At 44.0% G+C, this 24,830-nt stretch overlaps 1 protein-coding gene across 3 annotated transcripts in view; it reads right to left on the reverse strand.

Annotated features, from left to right (window-relative positions):
* The window catches only part of CRYL1 (crystallin lambda 1), a 122,169-nt gene that overhangs the window by 84,751 nt on the left and 12,588 nt on the right, over nucleotides 1-24,830 (reverse strand). For all 3 annotated transcript variants that reach the window (XM_009248465.4, NM_001131484.1, XM_054528611.2), the window contains one exon: nucleotides 23,840-23,947. In XM_009248465.4, coding sequence (XP_009246740.1) covers nucleotides 23,840-23,947 — 108 coding nt within the window. The remainder of the gene's footprint in view (nucleotides 1-23,839; nucleotides 23,948-24,830) is intronic.

The raw sequence follows: 24,830 nt of genomic DNA on the forward strand, positions 1-24,830 counted from the left end.
TATCTAGAGCAGTCAATATAATAGAGGCAGGCCAGGCTAGGTGGCTCACTCCTGTAATTCCAGCACTTTGGGAGGCCAAGGTGGGTGGATCACTTGAGGTCAGGAGTTCGAGACCAGCCTGGCCAACATGGTGAAACCCCATCTCTACTAAAAATACGAAAAATTAGCTTGGCATGGTGCCGCACGCCTGTAATCCCAGCTACTCAGGAGGCTGAGGCAGGAGAATCGCTTGAACCCAGGAGGCAGAGGTTGCAGTGAGCTATGGTCGCACCACTGCACTCCAGCCTGAGCGACAGAGTGAGACTCTGTCTCAAAAAAATAATAACAGAGACACAACTAGAATGTTGGTAGCTGCCAGGGGCTGGAGGTTGAGGAATGGGGAGTTAAGGTTTAATGGGTCCAGAGTTTCAATCCGAGAAGATGAAAACATTCTGGAGATGAATGATGGTGATGGTAGCACAACAATGTAAATATACTTAATATACTTAAAATATTAAGGTAAATTTTATTACATACACTTTACCACAATTTAAAATCTTAATTACTTTTTTTAAAATGAAACAATCCTCATGGCAGGGGGTGGGGTGGGGGGGCATGTTGGAAAACAGTGGTTCTTAATCCTCTTCCTTGGGTCAGTCCCCTGGGATGGAAGGATTGAAAGAAGGTACCCTATAGCAGAGTAGGCTTCGTGGCATGTGGTCTGTGCAGTCACCCGGGCCACCATGCTCAGAAGGGCCTGTGCTGGGTTTACTGCTCTGCTGTTAGCATCTTAAAATTCTTAATATATTTTTGCTTTTTGGGTTTTGTTTTGTTTTGTTTTTTTGATTGACAGGATCCTGCTCTGTCGCCCAGGCTGGAGTGCAGTGGCGCAATCATGACTCGCCATAGCCTCGACCTCCCAGGATCAAGTGATCCTCCCACCTTAGCCTCCCAAGTAGCGGGGACCACACATGCGCACCACCACGCCTGACCAATTTTTTGTATTTTTTGGTAGAGATGAGGTTTCGCCATGTTGCCCAGGTTGATCTCTAACTCCTGGGCTCAAGTGATCCTCCTGCCTTGGCCTCCCAAAGTGCTGGGATTATAAGCGTGAGCCACAGCACCTGGCCCTAAATTTTTTTAAAAGGAAGGAGAGAATCTTTGAGATGTTTTTCTCATATAAGTAATTTGGAAGATTCGTAATATATCAGCTTAAAAAGAATCTACCTATCTTAAAATAGGGCCATAAAACAGCTATCTTATTTTGGAGAAGTATAAGGACAAACATACTGATCCCTCAGATCTCATCACCCACAAAACAATTTAGTGTTAAGTACTAAATATCCTGGACCACCATCCCCAGTGAGCAGGCATTTTCAAATTTTCATATAGAACAAATTCCTTGAATTAGAGGCTTATAAAGTTATGAGGCCAGCCACAGTGGCTCACACCTGTAATTCCAGCACTTTGGGAGGCCAAGGCAGGCAGGTCACTTGAGGACGGGAGTTTGAGACCAGCCTGGGCAACATGGTGAAACCTCGTCTCTATAAAAAATACAAAAACTAGCTGGGTGTGATGGTGCACACCTGTAGTCCCAGCTACTTGGTAGGCTGAGGTGGGAGAATCACTTGAGCCCAGGAGGTGGAGGCTTCAGTAAGCCATGATTGTGCCACTGTACTCCAACCTGGGTGACAGAGCGAGACCCTGTCTCAAAAAACAAGCAAGCAAAAAACAAAAGTAAGTTAGTTAGTGAAAAATATACAAAACCAAATATGTGTCTTGGCCAGTTCATCTGGAAGTTTATTAGTTGCATAGGGTACTGTGAAGTGTCTTAGCAACAGATTAGAAATTTAAGATTTCTAATAGCTAAATCAAAAAAGAACTGGTCCAAGGTAAGTGCCAGCAAATAGATATTTGAATCATCATGGAGGGAAATATAACAAAAAGGGTCATGAGAAAAGGTTCCTCTATTAAGGTAAAAAGGAAACGCAGACATTCATGGGTCCTACAGGGTCCTGTGATTCAGCATCAACAGCACTCAGCACACTTCCCTGAACACAGACTGTGCCTCTTAAGTGGCATTATTCAGGAAAAGAGAGCACCATGTAATCCAAAGCTCATTTATCATTCACTGTGTAGTATGTTTTGATCCATCTTTGAAAATGTTTAGTTACATAACTCTGTAAACATACTATAAAACCACTGAATTGGACGTGTCAAATGAGTCAATTGTATGACATGTAAATTTATCTCAATAAAGCAGTAGCATTAATATCTTATTGCTACTGTAACAAATTATCACAAACAGTGGCTTAAACAATACAGAGGTATTATCTTACAGTTCTGGAGGTCAGGAATCCCAAGTAGACTAACATCAAAGCGTCCGCAGGGAACGCACCCCTTCTGGAGGTTTCAGGGAGAATGCATTCCTGGCCTGTCCCAGCTTCTAGAGGCTGCCTGCATCTGTGGCTTATGACCCCTTCCCCCTCCATAGCCAGCCACCCCTGCCCCACCTGTTTCTGTCATCATGTCTCCTTCCTCCCTTTAAAGGATCCATGTGATTACACCAGGCCAAGCCAGCTATTCCAGGATAATCTCCCCATCTTGCCATTCTTAATTCAATTACATCTGCAACATCCCATTTGCCATGTAAAGTTCTGGCTCATCCAAAGCTATGCCAAAAATCTGGACATCTAACTGGTTGCAGGTATATTGTTCTGAGGATGATATGCAATTTGCTCCTGCCAGGCACTTGGGGGCGCTACCAACCAAGGAACCAATCTGAATTCTTTGCTTGGGGGTTTTCCAGATGACACAGGTAGTATGAATTTGAGGATTGCTCTATGGTTATAAATTCTCAGAGAAACTCTTCCTCCCCTCCACTCAGAGTCCATGCCCCCATCGGTGACCCTCCATTTACGGGATCCAAGTTCTCTTTTTCCCCAGTGATGTAGCCGTTAGAGAACTCTAGCTTCTGTCAGAGGTCTCCAATTAGAGTCCCATCTTGCACAGACTCGGGTTGGCTGTTACAATCGAAGCTCTAGATTAGCAAGACTGAGCAGCCCAGCTGTGGCTGTCAAGCACCCCTTGGAATGGGTGCTCCCGAGGTAGGCCTCCGAAATTCTCCATTACTTTTTTGCCATGTGAGCTTCCTACCATGGCTTCCACGGACTGGACCCCACATGCGAATCTGGGCCAATGGCAGAGACCCACGGGCAGCCGGTGGTGGCTGCAGTAACCAGCCCAAGGGAAGCCTGAGCCCTATAGCGAAAGGGCGGTCAGAAATGCAGACCCAGGCCAGGCACGGTGGCTCACACCTGTAATCCCAGTACTTTGGGAGGCCGAGGCGGGCAGATTACCTGAGCTCAGGAGTTTGAAACCAGCCTGGCAAACATGGTGAAACCCCGATTCTACTAAAAATACAAAAATTAGCCAGGTGTGGCTGCACATCCCTCTAATCCCAGCTACTTAGGAGGCTAAGGCAGGAGAATCACTTGAACCCGGGAGGTGGAAATTTCAGTGAGCGGAGATCACGCCACTGCACTCCAGCCTGGGCGACAGAGCTACCCTCCGTCAGAAGAAGAAGACGAAGAAGGAGACGGAGGAGGAGGAGGACGAGGAGGAGGAGGCGGAGGAGGAGGAGGCGGAGGAGGAGGAGGAGAAGGAGAAGAAGAAGAAAAGAAAAGAAGAAGAAGAGGAGGAGGAGGAAGAGGAGAAGAAGGAGAAGAAGAAGGAGAAGAAGAAGAAGAGGAAGAAGAAGAAAGAAGAAAGAAGAAAGAAGAAAGAAGAAGGAGAAGAAATGCAGACTTCCACAGTGGGCAGACTGGTTGAGGACAGGAAGGAGCAACAGAAACACAGCCCGTAGTGGAGTCACCATGACTGCAGGCCATAAGAAGGCAGGACTTTAGAAAAGGACACAGCCACCCTATAACTGCTGTGAGCTGCCAGAGCCACTGGCTGACTATCAGAGGCTCAGGTGTCCCCTGAACAATGTCTGTTTCTGTGACAAAGATGTAGCCGCAGAGATGGTGTCCTGTATCTCTTACTCCCTCGCCTGGTATCACAATCAACCCTCATCGAGAGCAGAAGTCAGAGTACCCTGTCCTTTATAGCCTGAAAGGGCCTAGCGCAGACTTTGTTTGGAGATTACAACACATTTGAATTTTTCAGTTTTTAACTATACGATTTATATAAGTTTGACCTGCAGCAGTGGCTAAGCCTTGGAGTCAACGTTGGTAAAAGACAACCACACTGCCCATAAACACAACCAGAAGAAAAACATTCATATGGCAGAAGAGCTATTTGTAGCTACCAAGCAAAAACTCACTTCAGCTTAATTGAAAGTTTTTTGTGTTATGGAGGAATAAGTGAGATGTTTAATACTGCACCCATTGCTTTTCTAAGACTATTTCCTTTTCATAATTTATTTAAGAAATTTTAAATGTAGAAAGAATAATAAACATCCTCATCTCTCCACCCTCCAGAACTAGCCACCGCCAATCCTCTTTGTCACTTTTTAAGTAAACAAAACCTAAATGAATCTCTTAGCGCCACCATCCCAGCCTCACCCAACCATCTTTCCACTGAACATACACAGGGTCTCTGGATGCCAAGGTCTGGGAGCATAGTGAGTAACCATTGCGTCCTTTAGGAAACTATGTCTGAGCGCCTGATGTGCTCAAAGCACCTGCTCCAAGCCTTAGTAGGCCAGCTGTGCGTCTTCAAACCTTTCCACTAATCCAAAGCAAACTTTTAGCCTTTTTTCCCAAAAGTACTGAGTGAGATTAGACAGATAATGGGAGAACAGGAGTCTCTTGTTCCTCGATCCTCCAGGGACCACCCCGGAATGAGAATGTCCCATGGAGACAGCAAGCAGTGGCAAGAAAAGCCACAACCACTCGCCTCTTGCAGAGCAGACTCAGGCTGAGGAATGTGCAGTGGTGGTTCTGCCTCAGGCCCTTCCTCCCTGGGCAGCACACACAGGTAGGACAGAGAACCTGGGCATGAGGGAGAGATACGGTCACACATTAACCCATCAGCCGACTGCAAACTCCAGGACCCTGCTTTGTGGTCCCGAGGGACGTCCAGTGAAAGCTGTGGAGGAGCTTCCAACATCTGCAGACAGACCCCTGCGTTCTCTTCAGGGCCAACAAATCCACATGCCACAAATCAAACCCAGCCTTTTGGCAATATTTTGTCCCAGTTAGATTAATTCCAATTTTTTTTATTCTTTTGGAAGAACTTCTGCCTCAAGCTTTGTAGAAGACGTACATAAACACCTACAAAAGATGTGCCAATCAACCAGGATTTTCAAATGCCACACACATACCAGGCTGTGGCATTGCCAAACTTAACAGTTAACGTCAGGTTAGAGGCACTAGTGGAAGGCTGCAATGTGCCAGTTCTACCTCTAGAGGTCAGCCTAACACTAGTACTCAAAATACTGGCTCCTAACCAGTAAAGTTAAATTTTTACTTAAAATTAGAGAAAAGGAAATGTTAACAATTCTCCCGGTAGGACAGGGTATGGGTGATTTTAATTTTTTTCTAATGTTTCTATTTTTGAAATGTACTCAAAAGGAGCATGTATTTATTTTTAAAAAAGACAGAAGAAACTGGAACCTTGTGCACTGATTATGGGAATGTGGAAACGGCACAGCTGCTGTGGAAAACGTATGGTGGTAACTCAAAAAGTTAAAAATAGAGCCACCATATGATCCAGGAACCCCACTGCTGTGCATATATCCAAAAGAACTGAGGCGGGATCGCAAAGAGAGATTTGCACAGTCATGTTCATAGCAGTGTTGTCAACAACAGAAGAAGCAAGCAATCCAAAAGTCCACCAACAGATGGAGGGATAAACAAAACATGGTTTCACACCTACGGTGGAATCTTATTCGGCCCCACAGGGGAAGGAAGTCCTGTCATATGTCATATGCCAGGCTGGAGTGCAGTGGCGCAATCTCAGCTCACTACAACCTCCGCCTCCTGGCTTCAAGTGATTCTCCTGCCTCACCTTCCCAAATAGCTGGGACTACAGGAACGCGCCACCACACCCAACTGATTTTTGTATTTTTTAGTAGAGACGGGTTTTCACTCTGTGTTGGCCAGGCTGGTCTCAAACTCCTGACCTCAGGTGATCCACCTGCCTTGGCCTCCCAAAGTGCTGGGATTACAGGTGTGACCCACCTCGCCCAGCCTAAGATGAACTTTTTACTTAACATTATGCTTAAGTGAAATAAGCCAGACACAAAAAGACAGATGCCATATGACTCCACTTACAACAGGTACCCAGAGCAGTCAAACTCACAGAGACAGAAAGTAGAATTGTGGATGCCAGGGGCTGGCAGAGGCACAAAAGGAGAGTTGTTTAACGGGCACAGAGCAGTTTTACAAGATGAAAAAGCTCTGCAGATTGATTGCACAACCATGTGAACGTACTTAATGCTACTCAACTATTATACACGTTAAAATGGCAAAGACGGCCAAACTTCATGAGAACTAGAATTTAGAAATAAGTCGATTTAGGGTATAACAAGCTCATAGATTTTATAGAATGACTTAGAAAATCGTTTTGGCTAGTATATTCCAGTTAATTCATGCAATAATCTAGGTCCTGGACTTTGAATTACACACAGTAACATAAAGCACATCTATTTATCTCTGCTCCCTCCAGAAACCTTAGTAAAACCAGGCTAATAATGGATCTTTTTTTTAAAAGCATAGACCTGTGCCTGGTGTGGTGGCTCACACCCATAATCGCAACACTTTGGGAGGCCAAGGCAGGCAGATCTCTTGTGCTCAGGAGTTTGAGACCAGCCTGGGCAACATGGCAAAAAGGCTGAGGTAGGAGGATCACTTGAGCCCCCGAGATGGAGGTTGCAGTGAGCAGAGATCGTGCCACTGCACTCCAGCCCGGGCATCGGAGCAAGACCCTGTCTAAAAAAAAAAAAAAAAAAAAAGTGTAGGCCCACAAGGTCAGAGATTATTGGGAGACAAAATGGACAAAATACGCTAATTTTTTGGAAAATTGGAAATCATGCAAAAGTAGTCAGGTAAATGATTGAATGAGGTGGAGAAAGCTAAAACTTAGGCATGGGGTTAAGGAAAATGCCAACGAAAAGCAAGTCACAATGGTTCCTGAGAGACCTGGAAAAGGTCAGAATCTGTAGGTACCAAAGAGGACACAGTGTGAATGAGGAGTGGGAGCTGACAAGAGTTTACTGAAAGCGGTGCCACTCCTAAAGAAATCCAACCACAACAGGCCAGACACAAGAGGCCATTGGGGGGTGCTACAGATACCAGGGGCTTCAGATAGAGGATACCCTGAGAGGTGAGAGCCATGCGTGCCCACACACCACATACACACAACTACACACACCGCATATACATACTACACACACACCACCATACACACAACTACACACACCACATATACACACTACACACACACCACCATACACACAACTACACACACCACACACCACATATACGCACTACACAGCACACACCACATACACACAACTACACACACCACATATAGGCACTACACACACCACCATACACACAACTACACACACCACATACACACAACTACACACACACACCACATATAGGCACTACACACACCACCATACACATAACTACACACACCACATATACGCCCTACACACACCACACAAACACACACCACATACATACTACACACATCTCATATACGCACTACACACACCATACACACAACTACACACACCACATATACACACTACACACACACCACCATACATACACCACATACACACAACTACACACACCACATATACACAGTACAATATAAGGATTTATACTCATATTGAATTTCCAAAACTAATGTTTTCATTTACCATTTTTTAATGATGGATTAAAAACTAGTTGTCTTACTTTGATAACTTTGGCATAGAACTTATCACATTTTTGATGCTTTTGGTCACAGTTCTGTCTCTAGAGCTACATACACAACTACACACACACCCCATACACACTACACACACACCACACATACACACACCACCATACACACAACTACACACACGCCATATACACAGTACACACACACCACCATACACACTCCACATACACACTACACACACCACATGCACACACCTCATACACACACTATACACACCACTTACACACACTACGCACACCATACACACTATGCACACCAATACACACTACACACACCATATACACACTACACACACACCACATACAACTGCACACACCATGCACACTACACACACATCACATACAACTACACATACCACCATACACACTACACACACCACATATACACACTACACACACCACACACACATACCACATACACACACTACTCACATGGTGTTTATTTCCAAGGGAATTCAAGATTCCATCTCAAAAAAAAAGTCACATTCACTTGGATTAAGTAGTAATTTTTAAAAAGTGAGACTTTCTAGTGATTTTTTATGTCAAGCTGTTTGAATCACTGATGGGCTTTCATGTGTGTACTTGAAAACAAAATATGTGTAAGTGTTGCACTGGTCTGAAGATTTCAGTGGTGAAAGTTACCTAATCACACACATCACACACACACTACACACATCAGTACTGTATCTAGAAACCAATCTTGGAAATCTGTGATTACACTCTTTTTAAATAGCTGAAAAGAAATGATTGCGTGCTTGCTCTTACTTTGTCCTTGTTTTGTTGTATAATATTTAAGTGAAAGATTATTTATCCTCATATTGAATTTCCAAAACTGGTATTTACATTTACCATTTTTTAATGATGGAGAGAAAGTTATCTTACTTTGATAAGTTTGGCATATGACCTATCACATTTTTGCTGCTTTTGGTCACAGTTCTGTCTCTAGACTACTAGCAATAGACACATGCCATGAGTAACCTAACTACTTTAACACAGTGGTGTGAAGTGCTGCAGAAAATAACTCCTGAATACCAAACCACAATGTTTTAATTTGTGACATGTTAGAGAGAATGACAGAACTTTCTGTAGCATTTTTTTTTTTTTTTTTTTTTTTGAGGCAAAGTCTCACTGGGTCACCTAGGCTGGAGTGCAGTGGTGCGATCTCGGCTCACTGCAACCTCCATCTCCAGGGTTCTAAGAGATTCTCCTGCCTCAACCTCCCAAATAGTTGGGATTATAGGCATGTGCCACCACACCTTGCTAATTTTTGACTTTTTTTTTTTTTTTTTTTGACACAGAGTCTCGCTCTGTCACCCAGGCTGGAGTGCAGTGGCAGGATCTCTGCTCACTTCAAGCTCCGCCTCCTGGGTTCACGCCATTCTCCTGCCTCAGCCTCCTGAGTAGCTGGGACTACAGGTGCCCACCACAATGCCCAGCTAATTTTTTTTTTTTGTAGTTTTAGCAGAGATGGGGTTTCACTGTGTTAGCCAGGACTAATTTTGTATTTTTAGTAGAGTCAGGGTTTCACCATGTTGGCCAGGCTCGTCTCGAACTCCTGACCTCAGGTGATCCACCTGCCTCGGCCTCCCAAAGTGCTGAGATCACAGGTGTGAGCCACTGTGCCCGACCTGTAGCATAAATATTTTATTGTGCTGTTAAGTTACAGGGCTTTGACTCCTAGGTCTGAAAAAGGCACCGGCCCCTGATAAATCTTGAGCACTGACACCAGTTGAAGCCTTGTCTTTAGACCCAGGAGAAGGTGGCATTCACCAAACACAAGGCCACAAATCAAAACTATTCAGTTCCTCTAGGCCCAGGTACTATTGAGGAAGAGGTGGGTGTGTGAGACTGTAAGAGCCAATTCTGAGGGGTAAGATTCATCAGAGTATTCCTATAAATTAAACATTAATATCAAAAGCACACCAGCCTAATGGAAGGCCAGTGTCTAGGCCCATGTGTCGGAATAACAGGGTTTTCTTGGAGCATTGATCTGCTCCTTAATATAAAATTATAAAAGGTTATAAAGTTTACGGAAATCTCACCTTATGGTCAAACTGATTAGATTTATTTATAATGTTTTATTAAAATTAGCTTTAACATTAATAATATACCATACAAAGGTAAAATTTGGTTTTCTTGTTTGAACAAAATTTTCATGTAAGAGATTTTTATTTACCTTTTCAGTAAAACCACAGAAGAAAACAAATAGAGAGAAGGAGAAAGATTTAGCTGGCCTCATGCTGTCTTTACTAGGTCTTAATGTTTAGGAAATTCAGTCTCCTCTCTATCAAAGAGAAAATGTTTTTGTATTATAATTTTGGCCAAATGAATGACTGTTTTATAGTAACTTGTGATCCTATTTTGTGATACCAAGTGTCTTAAACCTTTGATATTTGACAGACTTCCCAACAGCAAAATATCAAGTTCTAAATTATCTGACCTTAAACTAACTTTTTCAGATATTAGGTTCCCTGAAGTCCAAGAAAGACATCCTAGGCATATTAGAATTATTCAAGCCAGGCATGGTGGCTCTTGCCTGTAATTGCAGCACTTTGGGAAGACAAGATGGGTAGATTGCTTGAGCCCAGGAGTAAAGAGACCAGCCTGGACAACATGGCAAAACCCCATCTCTACCAAAAAATACAAAAATTAGCTGGGTGTGATGGCACAGGCCTGTAGTCTTAGCTACTCTGGAGGCTGAGGTTGGAGGATTGCTTGAGCCCAGGGGGCAGAGATTGTAGTGAGCCAAGATCACACCAGTGCACTCCAACCTGAGCAACAGAGTGAGACCCTGTCTCAAAAAAAAAAAACAAACAAACAAACGTGGCCAGGCACAGTGGCTCATGCCTGTAATCCCAGCACTTTGGGAGGTCGAGGCGGGTAGATCATGAGGTCAGGAGATCGAGACTATCCTGGCTAACATGGTGAAACCCCATCTCTACTAAAAACATGAAAAAAAATTAGCCGAGCGTGATGGCGGGCGCCTGTAGTCCCAGCTACCAGGGAGGCTGAGGCAGGAGAATGGCATGAACCTGAGTGGCAGAGTTTGCAGTGAGCCGAGATCATGCCACTGCACTCCAGCCTGGGCGACAGAGCGAGACTCTGACTCAAAAAAAAAAAAATGTAGGAAGCATTGTCAAATCTGAGATGTTGTTTAGCTCCCTTTGGTTATGTTTATATAGATGTGTTGTTAATGTGTTCCAGGATTATATTAGATTCTTATAATTCTGATATGTGTTAATATGTTGTCAGTAATAATTATGATTTTCATGTTAAATTGTTGTATCCCACAGAAAAAACCAAATTTCCTTGTCAACAGTCTCTTTAACTGTGGCTGTCATAAGACTTTTGTCATCCACAATTGTTGTTTTGTGTTGATTCTTTACAAAAAGTGACTTATAATCAGCCACTGTCCAGGGCTTGTTTCTTTGGGGGGAGTTCATGAAAAGGACTCTTGAATGCAAGTTTCTGATAACTTTGGAGATTGTGCCATTGGATGTGAGAGAGAACTTCCAGTGCACTAATGGAAAGACTGATGTGTTCTCAAAGATGGCTAACTCAGCATGAAGCAGAGCAGGAGTTGTCTGCATGGACGGAACTAATGGAGGACTGAAATAACTTTTATGACTTTTTTTGTTTGAAATATTGCTGATTCTTTTTATTTTGTTTTTCAGAGTCTGAAGAACTTTTTCTTTTCAGTCATCCTTTAATTATCTTTTAAGTATAGTGAGTAGAGTATACTTTTGTAAACAGAATTTGAGGCATATTTTTCCCTCTGACTAATTTATCCAGAATTTATAAACTATTTGTGAGTATTCTTAATTCATGGCAATGTGTTTGTTTGCATACAGTTAATAACAACATGTTTTCTTTGGTAATGGGACACAGTTGAAGGAACTGGTTGTTTTCCCAGGGCTTTGACTAAAATGGCCTTGTGAGAGGTTCTAGCAAAGCCGATTTAGGAGAGCCTATGAGAACAGTGATTCTTGTTCCACTTTGTGTGGGTAATCAGGCCAAGTATATGGGACTGAAGCTTATTTTGCAGGTAGATTGGTCCTGCTGTGATTTGTCTTTGTGAAAGTGGTGGACTGGAGAAAAATATTGTGTTTCAGAAGAAAAACTTTAATATTAGATTAGCCTTTGATTCCTGGATGGCCATGAGGTCATCCATGGTATGGAGCTGCCCACAATGCCTCTCCTCAGGAGGAAGGAGACAGAAAGACAGATGACCAGATGCCCCATGGTTGAGGAATCTATAAACAAGAAAGGGGAGACTGAAACCCACTCAATTTTTTCAGTAAACATAGAAATTGATCCTTCTTGCCTTAAAGCTTGAAATTTCTATTGGTTTTATCTGAGTTCCTTCCTCAGGAAATGACCTTCAGGCCTCTCAAAAAGTATGGAAGAACTGAAACTTACCAGATCATCACATCCATACAATGAGACTCCAGGCCCCTCATTCACCATGATTGCTTCCTTGCCCCTCCCTAGTTCCTGTTTTCCTACACAGTGCTACATTTCTTTCCTGCTATGTAAACCCGATTTTAGGTGGTCAGGGCAATGGATTTGAGACTGAACTCCCATCTCCTTGGCTGCAGCAGCTGATTAAAGCCTTCTTCCTTGGCCGTACTCATCATTTCAGTAATTGGCTTTCACTGCTGTGAGCAGCAGGACCTAGACCAAACTCTTGGTGTTTTGGTAACAAAACCACATTATGAGGAAGGTATTATTATGTTTCCATATCCCAGATGAGGAAACAGATCCAGTGAGTTACCCAGCTATGAAGGTTGAGCCAGATCTAACTGCAAAGCTTACAGTCTAGGCCACTGAGCCACACTGGGCCCCTCTGCACTGCTCACTTATTTTCACACTGTGCTGCCTGCTTTCTATCTACAGTATGACTCCATGTATAATGCAGCTTCCTGAGGAATAAAGGGCATGGCTAACATTTCTTTCAGAAATCTCAGTGCCAGCCTATCGTGAACTCCCAAGGGGATTTCTGGCAGGGTCTTCGGCTCCCACCTATTCCTGAAGGTCTGAGGACCTGAAGAGCTAAAGATGGGGAAGAAGGGGGCAGACGTGGAAGATCAGGTAAGATCAGCTTAAGGAGGTGAGTCTACCTCATCTCCAGCCAACAGAAATCCTAGAACACTGGAGGCAAAGAGCAGAGAGCAGTGAGGAAATAGAAAGGCCCGGGACTGCTTCCTTATGGGATGGCTGTGTTGTGGTGTCTGCTTTGACATTGACATTGCTGTTGTTTCCAGGCCCTGATTATGCAGGCGCAGAGGGCTGAGCCAGACTCCACCCCTGACTCCAGCCCCAGGGATCACTCTAACTCCAGACGGGCAGGTTAAGTTGAGGCTGCACAAAAATCTTCAATTAAGTTACTGCAATGCAAAAGAGTCAGAAGACAGCCCAACCACACAGTCCATGTGGCACGGTGATAGTGTGTGGACACTAACAATCATGGCAGGTGTTTCTGAAGTTGGGAAGAGGGCAGAACACCCAAGTTTTCATTAAGAAGAGTAGCTCCAGACTTATGTTTGACAGCACAATGTTTTAAAAATCTGGCAAGCCTATCTCCAAAGACTATCTCCAGTTTGCCCAGGTCTCCACCCCACCCCATTATTCACACCCATTAGCCACCCAGCCCACTTAGACTTCGGGATCTGCAAACCTTGTAGTGAGGCATGTGAACTTAAATGCACTGTAGGAAGAAAGAAAACTACCTGTCTGTCGCACAGGAGGGCTGTGGGTCTGCCTGCCTGGATCCACGCCATTGTGGCCCATCAGGATCTCTGCCCTCCCCACTTCCCCCTCCTCACTCAGAAGGTCTCCTCCCTCCGGCCGGGCGAGGTGGCTCACACCTGTAATCCCAGCATTTTGGGAGGCCGAGGCGGGCAGATCACGAGGTCAGGAGATCAAGTCCATCCTGGCTAACATGGTGAAACCCCGTCTCTACTAAAAATGCAAAAAAAAATTAGCTGGGCGTGGTGGCGGGTGCCTGTAGTCCCAGCTACTCGGGAGGCTGAGGCAGGAGAATGGCGTGATCCCGGGAGGCGGAGCCTGCAGTGAGCCAAGATCACGCCACTGCACTCCAGCCTGGGCGACAGAGCGAGACCCCGTCTCAAAACAAAACAAAACAAAACAAACCAGAAGGTCTCCTCCCTCCAGGCCAGTGGTAACACTGGGATCTGGGTAGCAGGAAGACAGACACGGGAGGAGAGGGACTACTTAAGTGTCAAGGCAATCAATTTCACCAAAGTTTACACTGGAGGATCAAGGCCCAGTTAAAAAATGGGGTACTTTGGTTTCCTGTTCATCCTTGTCGGAAACCTCACAGGGAGACAATGGCCAGTCAAGGTAGGAGTCACACAATTCTTGAGTCCAATCCTTGACAGTACCTACACCTTCATAGCCCAACCATGACTGCTAGTGTGCATTGGTCTAGATGCACAGCACGCAGGATCATGCCGGAAGCGCGCAGGATCATACTGGCAGTGCGCGGTCTCAGAATATGCAGCAAGATGACTCAGAATCCTGCCGCCCAGAGTCAAAGTATTAATATTTTGGCTTCTCCCCAATACTATGGATATATAATTAGCATATATATGACTTTTACAAATCAGATAAAACAAGGCTATTTTTGTTTGGGAAGAAAAATAAGGCAAATGAAGCAATTATTTGGTCTGTTCTAATGACAGCTAAGTGATAGCAAGATCTGTGAACTCACAGAGAAGTCAGATTGAACAACCCGGCTGAACCCGCAGCCACTGCCATGAACTTTTGGCAACAGACAGGGGCTGTAATAATTTTGGGTGGCTCAGCTGGGCTCACTCATGCGGCTGCAATGAGTAGTGGGTTGTCTGGGGGCTGGTCTAGGATGGCTTCCCTCATCTGCTTAGCAGTCGGTGCTGTGCTGGATGGTGCTGGCTGGTAGCTGGGCCACACACCTCCCGCTGACTAGGCTGGGCTGACCGAATGAGAAGGGAAGAAGGGTCCCCAGCAGGAAGCGAAGGAATCTCAATGCATATGCACTTTCCAGGCCTTCTGCCGTGCATGCCACATGTGCTAATAACCCGCTGGCCGACGCAAGCCCGGGGCTAAGCCCAAAGTAAGGGGGTGAGAGTAGCAAAGTCACAATGCACAGAGTGCAGAGAGAGATGGGAACAATTTGTGACCATACTCAGTTATTCTGGCCAACAGTATGTGGGAAAACTAAAAGTTTCAAATCAGGAGAACAGACCAATCGAGATCAAAACCCAGTTCAAGATTAGGCCAGGGCAGAGACCTGGGTAGCAAGTTAAAACCAGGTCAGAGACCCAGTTACTGGAAATGCCTGCGTCCAAGCACAAGAAGTTCAGTCACTTAGGAGACACAGTACAGGCCTACCTAGTTTCAGAGATCACTGCTGGTGGTTTATTAACTCCTAGTCCATTCAGAAAGATGATTCACTTTTAGGTGGATCTGGGTGCCAGAGTGACCATGTACAGATGGTGGAGAAACCAAGATCGAAGAGCACAGGCCCCTAAAGATGGGGATTTCAGATAGGGACTCAGGCCAGACAAGGCAGTGTGTTTGGCTCCTGGAGTTGGGGTGGTCACCAAGATGTCAACACAGTCTATGTCAGGGCAGCTTGGTCCCTTGAGGACTAGAATGGCCCACCTGCTACGTGGAAATGAGTCTAGCTCCAAATCTTAAGAACCAAAACACTCCTGATCTGTAGGTCCGTGTTACAACTTTGTTTACTTGATTTGCTTTTCTTTTTTCTTTTCTTTTTTGTTTTTGTTTTTGTTTTGTTTTTTTTGAGACAGAGTCTCACTCTGTCGCCCAGGCTGGAGTGCTAACTGCAACCTCTGCCTCCCAGGTTCAAGCGATTCTCCTGCCTCAGCCTCCTGAGTAGCTGGGATTACAGGCGCCCGCCATCATGCCCAGCTGATTTTTTTTGTATTTTTAGTAGAGATGGGGTTTTACCACATTGGCTAGGCTGGTCTTGAACTCCTGACCTCAGGTGATCCACCCGCCTTGGCCTTCCAAAGTGCTGGGATTTGCTTTTCTTCTTAAAACACAGCTTTCTTGTGGGGTGGGGGGAGGGGGGAGGGATAGCATTGGGAGATATACCTAAAGTTTAATAATAATAAAGAAAGAAAGAAAGAAAGAAAAAAAACACAGCTTCATCCTCTAAACTTCTTACTTGAGACCTAATGCATGTCAAGCACCAGGCATACAATGGTGAACAAAGACAAAGCAGTAAAGTATCTGCTAATAACGTTCCCCAAGGTCAAGCGACCTTTCTATTATGAAATGTAAACATGCTAAGTTTTAAGTTTCTTATTGTGTCACCCTGTTAGAAAAAGATTAGTCTTAGATGACAGCTTTTTGTTTTTCAAGTTCACTAAGATCCCTTGGCACGGTATGAGATGTGATAATTTATTTTATCTTCTAATATTTTAATATTTTTTAAAAATCAACTTCCCCCAGTTTAAGTTCATTTTTACAGGTTCAGAATCCATATGTACCATTTCTACTATTTAATACCATTAGTTTTTAATAGGTCTAACACACACAGAATATTCATGCAGATGTAGTGAAATTTCAACCACATGACATTTTCTAATATGAAACATTAAAAAAGAATCAGAATATGGCTGAGCACAGTGGCTCATGCCTATAATCCGAGCACTTTGGGAGGCCAAGGCGGGTGGATCACCTGAGATCAGGAGTTCAAGACCAGCCTAGCCAAGATGGCAAAATCCCATCTCTAATAAAAAATACAAAAATCAGCCGGACGTGGTGGCACATGCCTATAGTCCCAGCTACTCGGGAGGCTGAAGGAGGAGAATCGCTTGAACCCGGGAGGCAGAAGTTAGAGTAAGCCAAGATCGTGCCACTGCACTCCAGCCTGGGTGACAAAGTGAGACTCCATCTCACCAAAAAAAAAAAAAAAAAAAAAAAATCAGAATATGGGAAGTGGGCCAAACTGCAAGGTGGAACAGACGGTGAGAAAAAAGTGTATGAGGAATATGATTGGAAACATTACCTTTGGAGACTCTAGAAAAGGTTCCTGTGACTCCTGAGCTAATAGGTTCAGGCTAGCAGGTTCAGGCTCTGGGGACAGGAAACGTGCATGTTGCGTATTTCTGCATCCATAATGGCTAGTACAGAGACCACACAACACTGAATAGTGAGGGACACTGGGGGTGTGATGTGTGGTCTGTCCTGAGGGAGCCCACGACCTACAGTGGTAGACAAAGACCACAAAACAGGATGTCAGGGAAGATGCCTGTGGACACAAGCTATTTGGACCCAACAGTCAGTGCAACCCGATCGGAAAGATACATCATTTATACTTCTTGACAAAAGGATTAAGTTGGTTTTCCTTACATTCCTTTTGCCTGATATGTGGTCAGGGACATTTTAACCTTGGGATTTCTGAACATCTAAGCACCACAGGTCATACACGGTGTTACTGTTGACAAGAGTTCACAATCAATAACCTCCTGGTCTCAGAACTCATTGCACTGACCAAAATACTTACAAAAACAAAGTTTGGTCTCAGTCCTTTTAGCTTGGACTCTCTGTGTGGGAATGGTACATTTGAAGATCTTGTGATTTAAGAAAGAGAAAAAGGTAGCTTTATTTAAAAGTCACTCAAGACTAAGAATCCAGTACTTCCTAGGGGGTGCAATATGACACGACATAACTGAATTTTCCTGAAGTTATTTGAGAAGGAAGAGGTAGTTGGTCACAAGATATCCTAAGCTTCCTGTTTCCTGCCAAAGAAGTACAACCAGTTCTGCATATTTAACTCAGCTTAAATGTGTGTGTTATAAAACTAAAGTACCTGCTATTGAGGAAAGATTTGTATGTACTCCTTTAAAAAACTAGGTACATAAGAATTCAGTACATTTGCTTCTTCTAGAATATGACTACTAACAGTCGTTAAGTTATTTAGGTTTTTCTGGTTCAAAATCTTACAGACTGTATCTAAAAGTTAAATCTAATCGGGCACCAATGATATTAAGAAATACAGCTCTTAATTAAGCATAGTAGGATAACAGGAAAGCCTTTAATCTGGTTTAAAAAAAAAAAAAAAACTTACCCACAACCCTCCATCACTCAGCATCATCAGTCCTGATGCCTGAAAGGACTTTAAAAATCTTGAATGATGCATCTAAAAATAAGGCCTAAAACACAAATACCCAAGAAATAGAACAAAGGACTTTCAATTAGGAACCGTGGGATTTTCTCTTAATTACAAGTGGGTTGGAATTGGCTTTACAGGATAAAAGATGAAATGATAACAGAATTGAAAAGTCTATGGTAGCAGTGGGCAAACTACAGCCCACAGGCCAAATCTGGCCCATCTCCTATTTTTATATGGCCTGTGAGATAAGGATGTGATATGGTTTGGCTGTGTTCCCACCCAAATGTCATCTTGAATTGTAGCTCCCATAATTCCCATGTGTTGGGGGAGGGACGTGGCAGGAGATAACTGAATCACAGGGGCAGGTCTTTCCCATGCTATTCACATAACAGTGAATAAGTCTCACGAGATCTGATGGTTTTATAAAGTGGAGTTTCCCTGCACAAGTTCTCTTGTCTGCCACTATGTGAGACATGCCGTTTACCTTCAACCATGATTGTGAGGCCTCCCCAGCCACGTGAACTATGAATCCATTAAACCTTTTTCTTTGTTAAATTGTTCAGTCTCGGGTATGTCTTTATTAGCAGCATGGAAACAGACTAATACCGGATGGTTTTTACATTTTTAAACAGTTGGAAAAAATTTTAAATAATATTTTGTGACTCTGAAAATTATATGAACAAAGTTCGGTGTTAATCCATAAAGTTTTATTGGAATACACCCACCTCTATTTGTTTATTGATTGTCTACGGCTGCTTTTACTTTACAATGAAAGGCTGAAACAGAGACCATATGACCCGCAAAGCCTACAATATTTACTATCTGGTCTTTACAGAAACAGTTTGTCAACTCCTTGTCTGGAGTCCGCTTGGGGCTGGCTTAAAGCATGACCTAATCAGAGATTCACAGATCTCCTCTTCCCTTGGAGGTACTCTCCCCTCCTCCAGTACTGGGCCAGCTATGAAGCTAATGTCTCTGAGCTCCAAACCCACCTGTTGCATATACTGTCACCAGAAAACTGATTAAAAGTCCATGCCCAGGCTGGGCACGGTGGCTCACACCTGTAATCCCAGCACTTTGGTAGGCCAAGGCGGGCGGATCACAAGGTCAGGACATCGAGACCATCCTGGCTAACAAGGTGAAACCCTGTCTCTACTAAAAATATAAAAAATTAGCCGGGCGTGGTGGTGAGCGCCTGTAGTCCCAGCTACTCGGGAGGCTGAGGCAGGAGAATGGCGTGAACCCGGGAGGCGGAGCTTGCAGTGAGCCAAGATCGAGCCACTGCACTCCAGCCTGGGCAACAGAGCAAGACTTCATCTCAAAAAAAAAAAGAAAAAGAAAAAAAAAAGTCCACGCCTGGCCAGGCACAGTGGTTCACAACAGTAATCCCAGCACTTTGGGAGGCTGAGGTGAGCTGATCACTTCCAGACAAGCCTGGCCAATATGGCGAAACCCTGTCTCTACAAAAAATACAAAAATTAGCTGAGCGTGGTGGTGCACACCCGTAATCCCAGCTACCTGGGAGCCTGAGGTGGGAGGATCAGCTGAACCCAGGAAGTAGAGGCTGCAACGAGCCAAGATCACACCACCCCACTCTAGCCTGGGCGACGGAGCCAGACATGGTCTCAAAAAAAATAAAATAAAATAAAAGTCCAGGCCTCTTGAAAAGCCAGGATAGCCCTCAAGGACAGAAGGAGAAGCATTTTTTAGCAGCCACCATTTCCAAAGTGGAGCTTGCTATGCTCTTTCATACACAAATGTAGGAATAAAATGAATTTAATTAAGTAGATGTAATTTACTTAGGAAGACCACAAATTCCTTAATGTTCTTTACAATTATAAAATTAATGGCTTTTTTATTATCAATAAATTACTTCCTATTGCTCCCTAAATCACCTCCATAAAACCAAATACTAAGCTGTTTGTGTTACATTTCCTGTGATGCCTTTTAAAAACATTTTGGGCCGGGTGCAGTGGCTCATGCCTGTAATCCCAGCACTTTGGGAGGCCAAGACGGGCGGATCACGAGGTCAGGAGATCGAGACCATCCTGGCTAACACAGTGAAACCCCGTCTCTACTAAAAATACAAAAAAAAATTAGCCAGGCGTGGTGGCGGGCGCCTGTAGTCCCAGCTACTCGGGAGGCTGAGGCAGGAGAATGGCGTGAACCCAGGAGGTGGAGCTTGCAGTGAGCAGAGATCGCGCCACTGCACTCCAGCCTGGGTGACAGAGCGAGACAGTATCTCAAAAAAAAAAAAACAAACGGCAACAACAACATTTTGGGCCAGGCTCAGTGGCTCACACCTATAATCCTAGCACTTTGGGAGGCCGAGGTGGGTGGATCACCTGAGGTCAGGAGTCTGACTAACATGGTGAAACCCCACCTCTACTAAAAATACCAAATTTAACCAGGCGTGGTGGCTTGCGCCTGTAATCTCAGCTACTTGGGAGGCCGAGGCAGGCGAATTGCTTGAACCCAGGAGGCAGAGGTTGCAGTGAGCTGAGATCACGCCATTGCACTCCAGCCTGGGCAACAAGAGCAAAACTCAATCCCAAAAAAAAAAAAAAAATTTGATTCAATCTGAAAACATCCTTTTGCCTCATAGTTTTTTTTTTTTTTTTTTTTTAGAATTAGTGCTCTATCAAGGGTTTTTTTTTTTCTTTCTCCTGACTATAGGACTTTGGGCTATTTTTACTGAGGTTTAAAATCTATTTAAAGACTACCTGAAGACTTCTACTTCCAGCACTACAATGGACCAGAATCCCTGAAGGGCCTCTCTTTTTGAAATCTCAGGATCCTTCATAAAACTAGTTTTTATGCACAGAGAGTCGCAGCAAATGCAGAAAGAAAAATTTTTAAGGCTTCCCCTTGAATCAAAAATGTATTTACATTAAAAAGTACTCAAAGAAGATATGCAGATGACAAATAAACATAGGAAAAGATGCTCCACATCATATGTCATCAGAGAAATGCAAGTCAAAACAAGGAGATACGATTAGGCCAGGCTTGGTGGCTTACACCTGTAATCCCAGCACTTTGGGAGGCTGAGGTGGGTGGATCACCTGAGGTCAGGAGTTCGAGACCAGCCTGGTCAATGTGGTGAAACCCTATCTCTACTAAAAATACAAAAAAATTAGCTGGGCGTGGTGGTGGTCACCTGTAATCCCAGCTACTTGGGAGGCTGAGGCAGGAGAATCGCTTGAACCCGGGAGGCAGAGGTTGCAGTGAGCTGAGATTGTGCCATTGCACTCCAGCCTGAGCTACAGAGGGAGACTGTCTCAAAACAAAACAAAAAACAAAAAAACAAGGAGATACCATTATATGCCTATTAGAATGGCTAAAATCCAGAACACTGACACCACCACACGCTGGTAAGGATATGGAGCAATGGGATCTCTCCTTCATTGTTGGTGGGAATGCAAAATAGGACAGCCACTTTGGAAAGCAGTTTTGCAATTTCTTACAAAGCTAAACATCCTCTTACCATCCAGTCTAGCAATTGTGCTTTTTGGTATTCACCCAAAGGAGTTGGAAACTTATGTCCACACAAAAACCTGCACATGGAATTTAGAGCAACTTTATTCATAATTGCCAAAACCTGGAAGCACCCAAGATGTTCTTCAGTGGGTGAATGGATAAATAAATTGTGGTACATCCAGGCAATGCAATATCATTCAAGCTCAAGCCATGAAAAGACAAGTAGGAAACTTAAATGCATTTTACTAAGTGCAAGAAGCCAGTCTGCAAAGCCTACATACTGTATGATTTCAATTATATAACATTCTGGAAAAGGTAAAACTGTGGAGACAGTAAAAGGATCAGTGGTTGCCAGAGGTTGGGGGGAAGGGAGGGATGGAAAGGAAGAATTTGAGAGCAGTGGAATTATTCTGTGTAATACTACAAGGGTAGATACATGTCAGTATACATTTCTCCAAATCCATAGAGTGCAAACACCAAGTGAATCTTTTTTTTCTTTTTGAGACAGAGTCTCACTCTGTAACCCAAGCTGGAGTGCAATCATGTGATCTCAGCTCACTGCAATGTCTGCCACCCAGGCTCAAGTGATTCTCATGTCTCAGCCTCTCAAGTAGCTGGGATCACAGGCGCCCGCCACCATGCCCAGATAATTTTTTTGATTTTAGTACAGATAGAGTTTCACCAGGTTGCTCAGGGTGGTCTCCAACTCCTGAGCTCAGGCAAAAGGGTTTATTATGAGAATTTAATCTAGTAAGATTACTAGGCCATAAGCTCCATGGCAAAAAAAGACTGTGTCTCCATTATCCACTATGTATCCCTAGTGAACAGAACATGGTTGCAGGTAGTTGGTACTGAAATGCCAAGTCCCCTTCCTTCTAAAACAGTACAGTCTATGTGAGTGGTTTTTTGGTGATTGTTTTACTTATGATTGTTGTCTGGTTGGTTTTGTATTTTATTATTTTATTTATGTTGAGGCAAAGTCTCACTCTGCTGCCCAGGCTGGAGTATAGTGGTGCAAGCATAGCTCACTGTAGCCTGGAACTACTGGGCTCAAGCAATCCTTCCACCTCAGCCTCCCGAGTAGCTAGGACTACTAGCTAGGTGGGTGCCAACACACTGGCCATTTTTTTCTTTTTTTCTGTAGAGACGGGGTCTCACTATGTTGCCCACACTGGTCTTGAACTCCTGGCCTCAAATGATCCTCCCGCCTCAGCCTCCCAAAGTGCTGGGATTACAGGTGTGAGCTACCAGGCCTGGCCAAGGTTTTTGTTTTTTAGATTGACATTTTACCCTGGCATTGACTATTTGTAACAATATGGAAGAAGTAACTTAACTTCTCTGTGTTCAAGTTCTTAACCTGTAAAACAACACTGGGTTAGGGTATATAGTTTCTTAATGCCTATAGTTTAACATCATACCCTACATATTAATCTTTTCAAAATGTAGGCAATAAAGTAGGCATATTTTTTGTTGCACGAAAATGCAAATTCAAATTATATATTCATGGACACCCTCCAAATAACGATAATAACCAGCTAACGCACGTCTGAGATGGTCAGAACCCTGTTCCGTGACGGCACCGCAGGGGGACGCGCCGTGCGTTGAGGGTGCTCCACACCAGTGCCTTTGCTTCTGGGCACGCTGCGATGGCTTCTTTCCCCTGTCCTTGACCTGCCTCACTCTCAGCCTTTCTTTGGTTCCTGTGACTACCATCCCTAAAACAGCCCTCCGCATTCTTAGCACTCAGCATTTAGTAAATTCATCCACTCTCACACCTTTAACTAGTACCGCTGTCACAGTTAATTATAACCACATCAACAGCTCCAGTTCTGTCCTCTCACATGAGTGCTAAACCTCTAACTAAAATTCAGGATGTTTTCAATTGGGTCCTACCATTACTAGATCAACAGGTCAAAACAAGCTGCAGGACCTCTGTTCCTAAACTGTAATGCCCCTGCAGCTACGGCTGTCACATGCTGGAAGCTAGTTCCTCCTGCCTAGATGGAAGCAAGAAACCCCAGCCCTCCAGCCCCGGGGCAAACAGCTAGAGAAGCCTGCAAAGTCACTCACGCTTGATGCAGTTTCCTCCCCCATGGGAGCCCTTCCCCAGTGTGAATTCACATTCCAGCCACTGTAGGCCTGGCCTTTTACCAACTCAGAGGCACTGCAGTAGCCATCAGACAAAAATGTGACATCACAGATCCTCATAGCCTTGAGGATATCACAAACAAGACCAACTGAGAGAAACAGACCCACTTCCATTCCTCCTGGAGAGCGCCAGCTGGCCCACCTGATGTTTTCCAGGGCGTTCCTTATCTGCTGTTGCTCAATGTCATAGAGTTTCACCTGGAAGCCTCCACTGGCAAACAGCATGGCCCAGCTTCGCCCAATGACTCCACTAAAGGGAGATAAAAGAAAGGATTCGAGTTAATTTAATAATCGAATGGCTTTTCATTCCTAACCCAGAATGAGTTTTTTTTTAATTACACAGTATCCTATTCTTAAAATATTTAATACATATCTTAAAAGTACACATTTTAGCCAGGCACAGAAAGACAAATATCACAAGTTCTCACTCATGTGAAAGCTAAAAACGTTGATCTGATGAAGGTGGAGAATAAAATGATGGTTAACAGAGGCTGGATGGGGGTGGGAGAGGGAGGAAGAGAGGTTAGTGAATGGGCGCAAACATACAGTTAATAGAAAAAGTAAGTTCTAGAGCTTGATAGCACCGTAGGGTAACTAGAGTTAACAACAATGCGTTGTATATTTCAGAACAGCTAGAAGATTTGAAATGTTCCCAGCACAAAGAAATGATAAATGTTAAAGGTGATGGGTGTGCTAAATACCCTGACTTGATCATTACACATTCTATGCATGTAACAAAATATCACAAGTACCCCATAAGTATGTAGGAATATTATTATGAATTTTTTTAAGTACACGTTTTGATAACATTATTTATTTTAAATGTTAACTGTTTCCACCCAGGAGCTCCTGAGCCCTCAACTCCAGTGCTGGTATTCATATTCCACATGTAGCCCCGCAGCATCTCACGTATTTATCACGTACTCACACGCTGAAACAAAATATTACAGTCAGGAGGTAGCAGGGTACCATGGAGACACAACACCCGTTAGTGAACTTCCATTTGACCATGTCTTAGGCAAGTCACTTAATTAACTTAAAAGAACAGAGAGAGCGTCTGCTCTGTCCTCCCCAATAATTACCGCCACTGCCACTGCCACCCACATTTCAGCATGGATTAGGTGCCAGGCACC

Source organism: Pongo abelii, chromosome 14 (genome assembly GCF_028885655.2).
Source record: "Pongo abelii isolate AG06213 chromosome 14, NHGRI_mPonAbe1-v2.0_pri, whole genome shotgun sequence".
Classification (NCBI taxonomy): Eukaryota; Metazoa; Chordata; class Mammalia; order Primates; family Hominidae; genus Pongo; species Pongo abelii.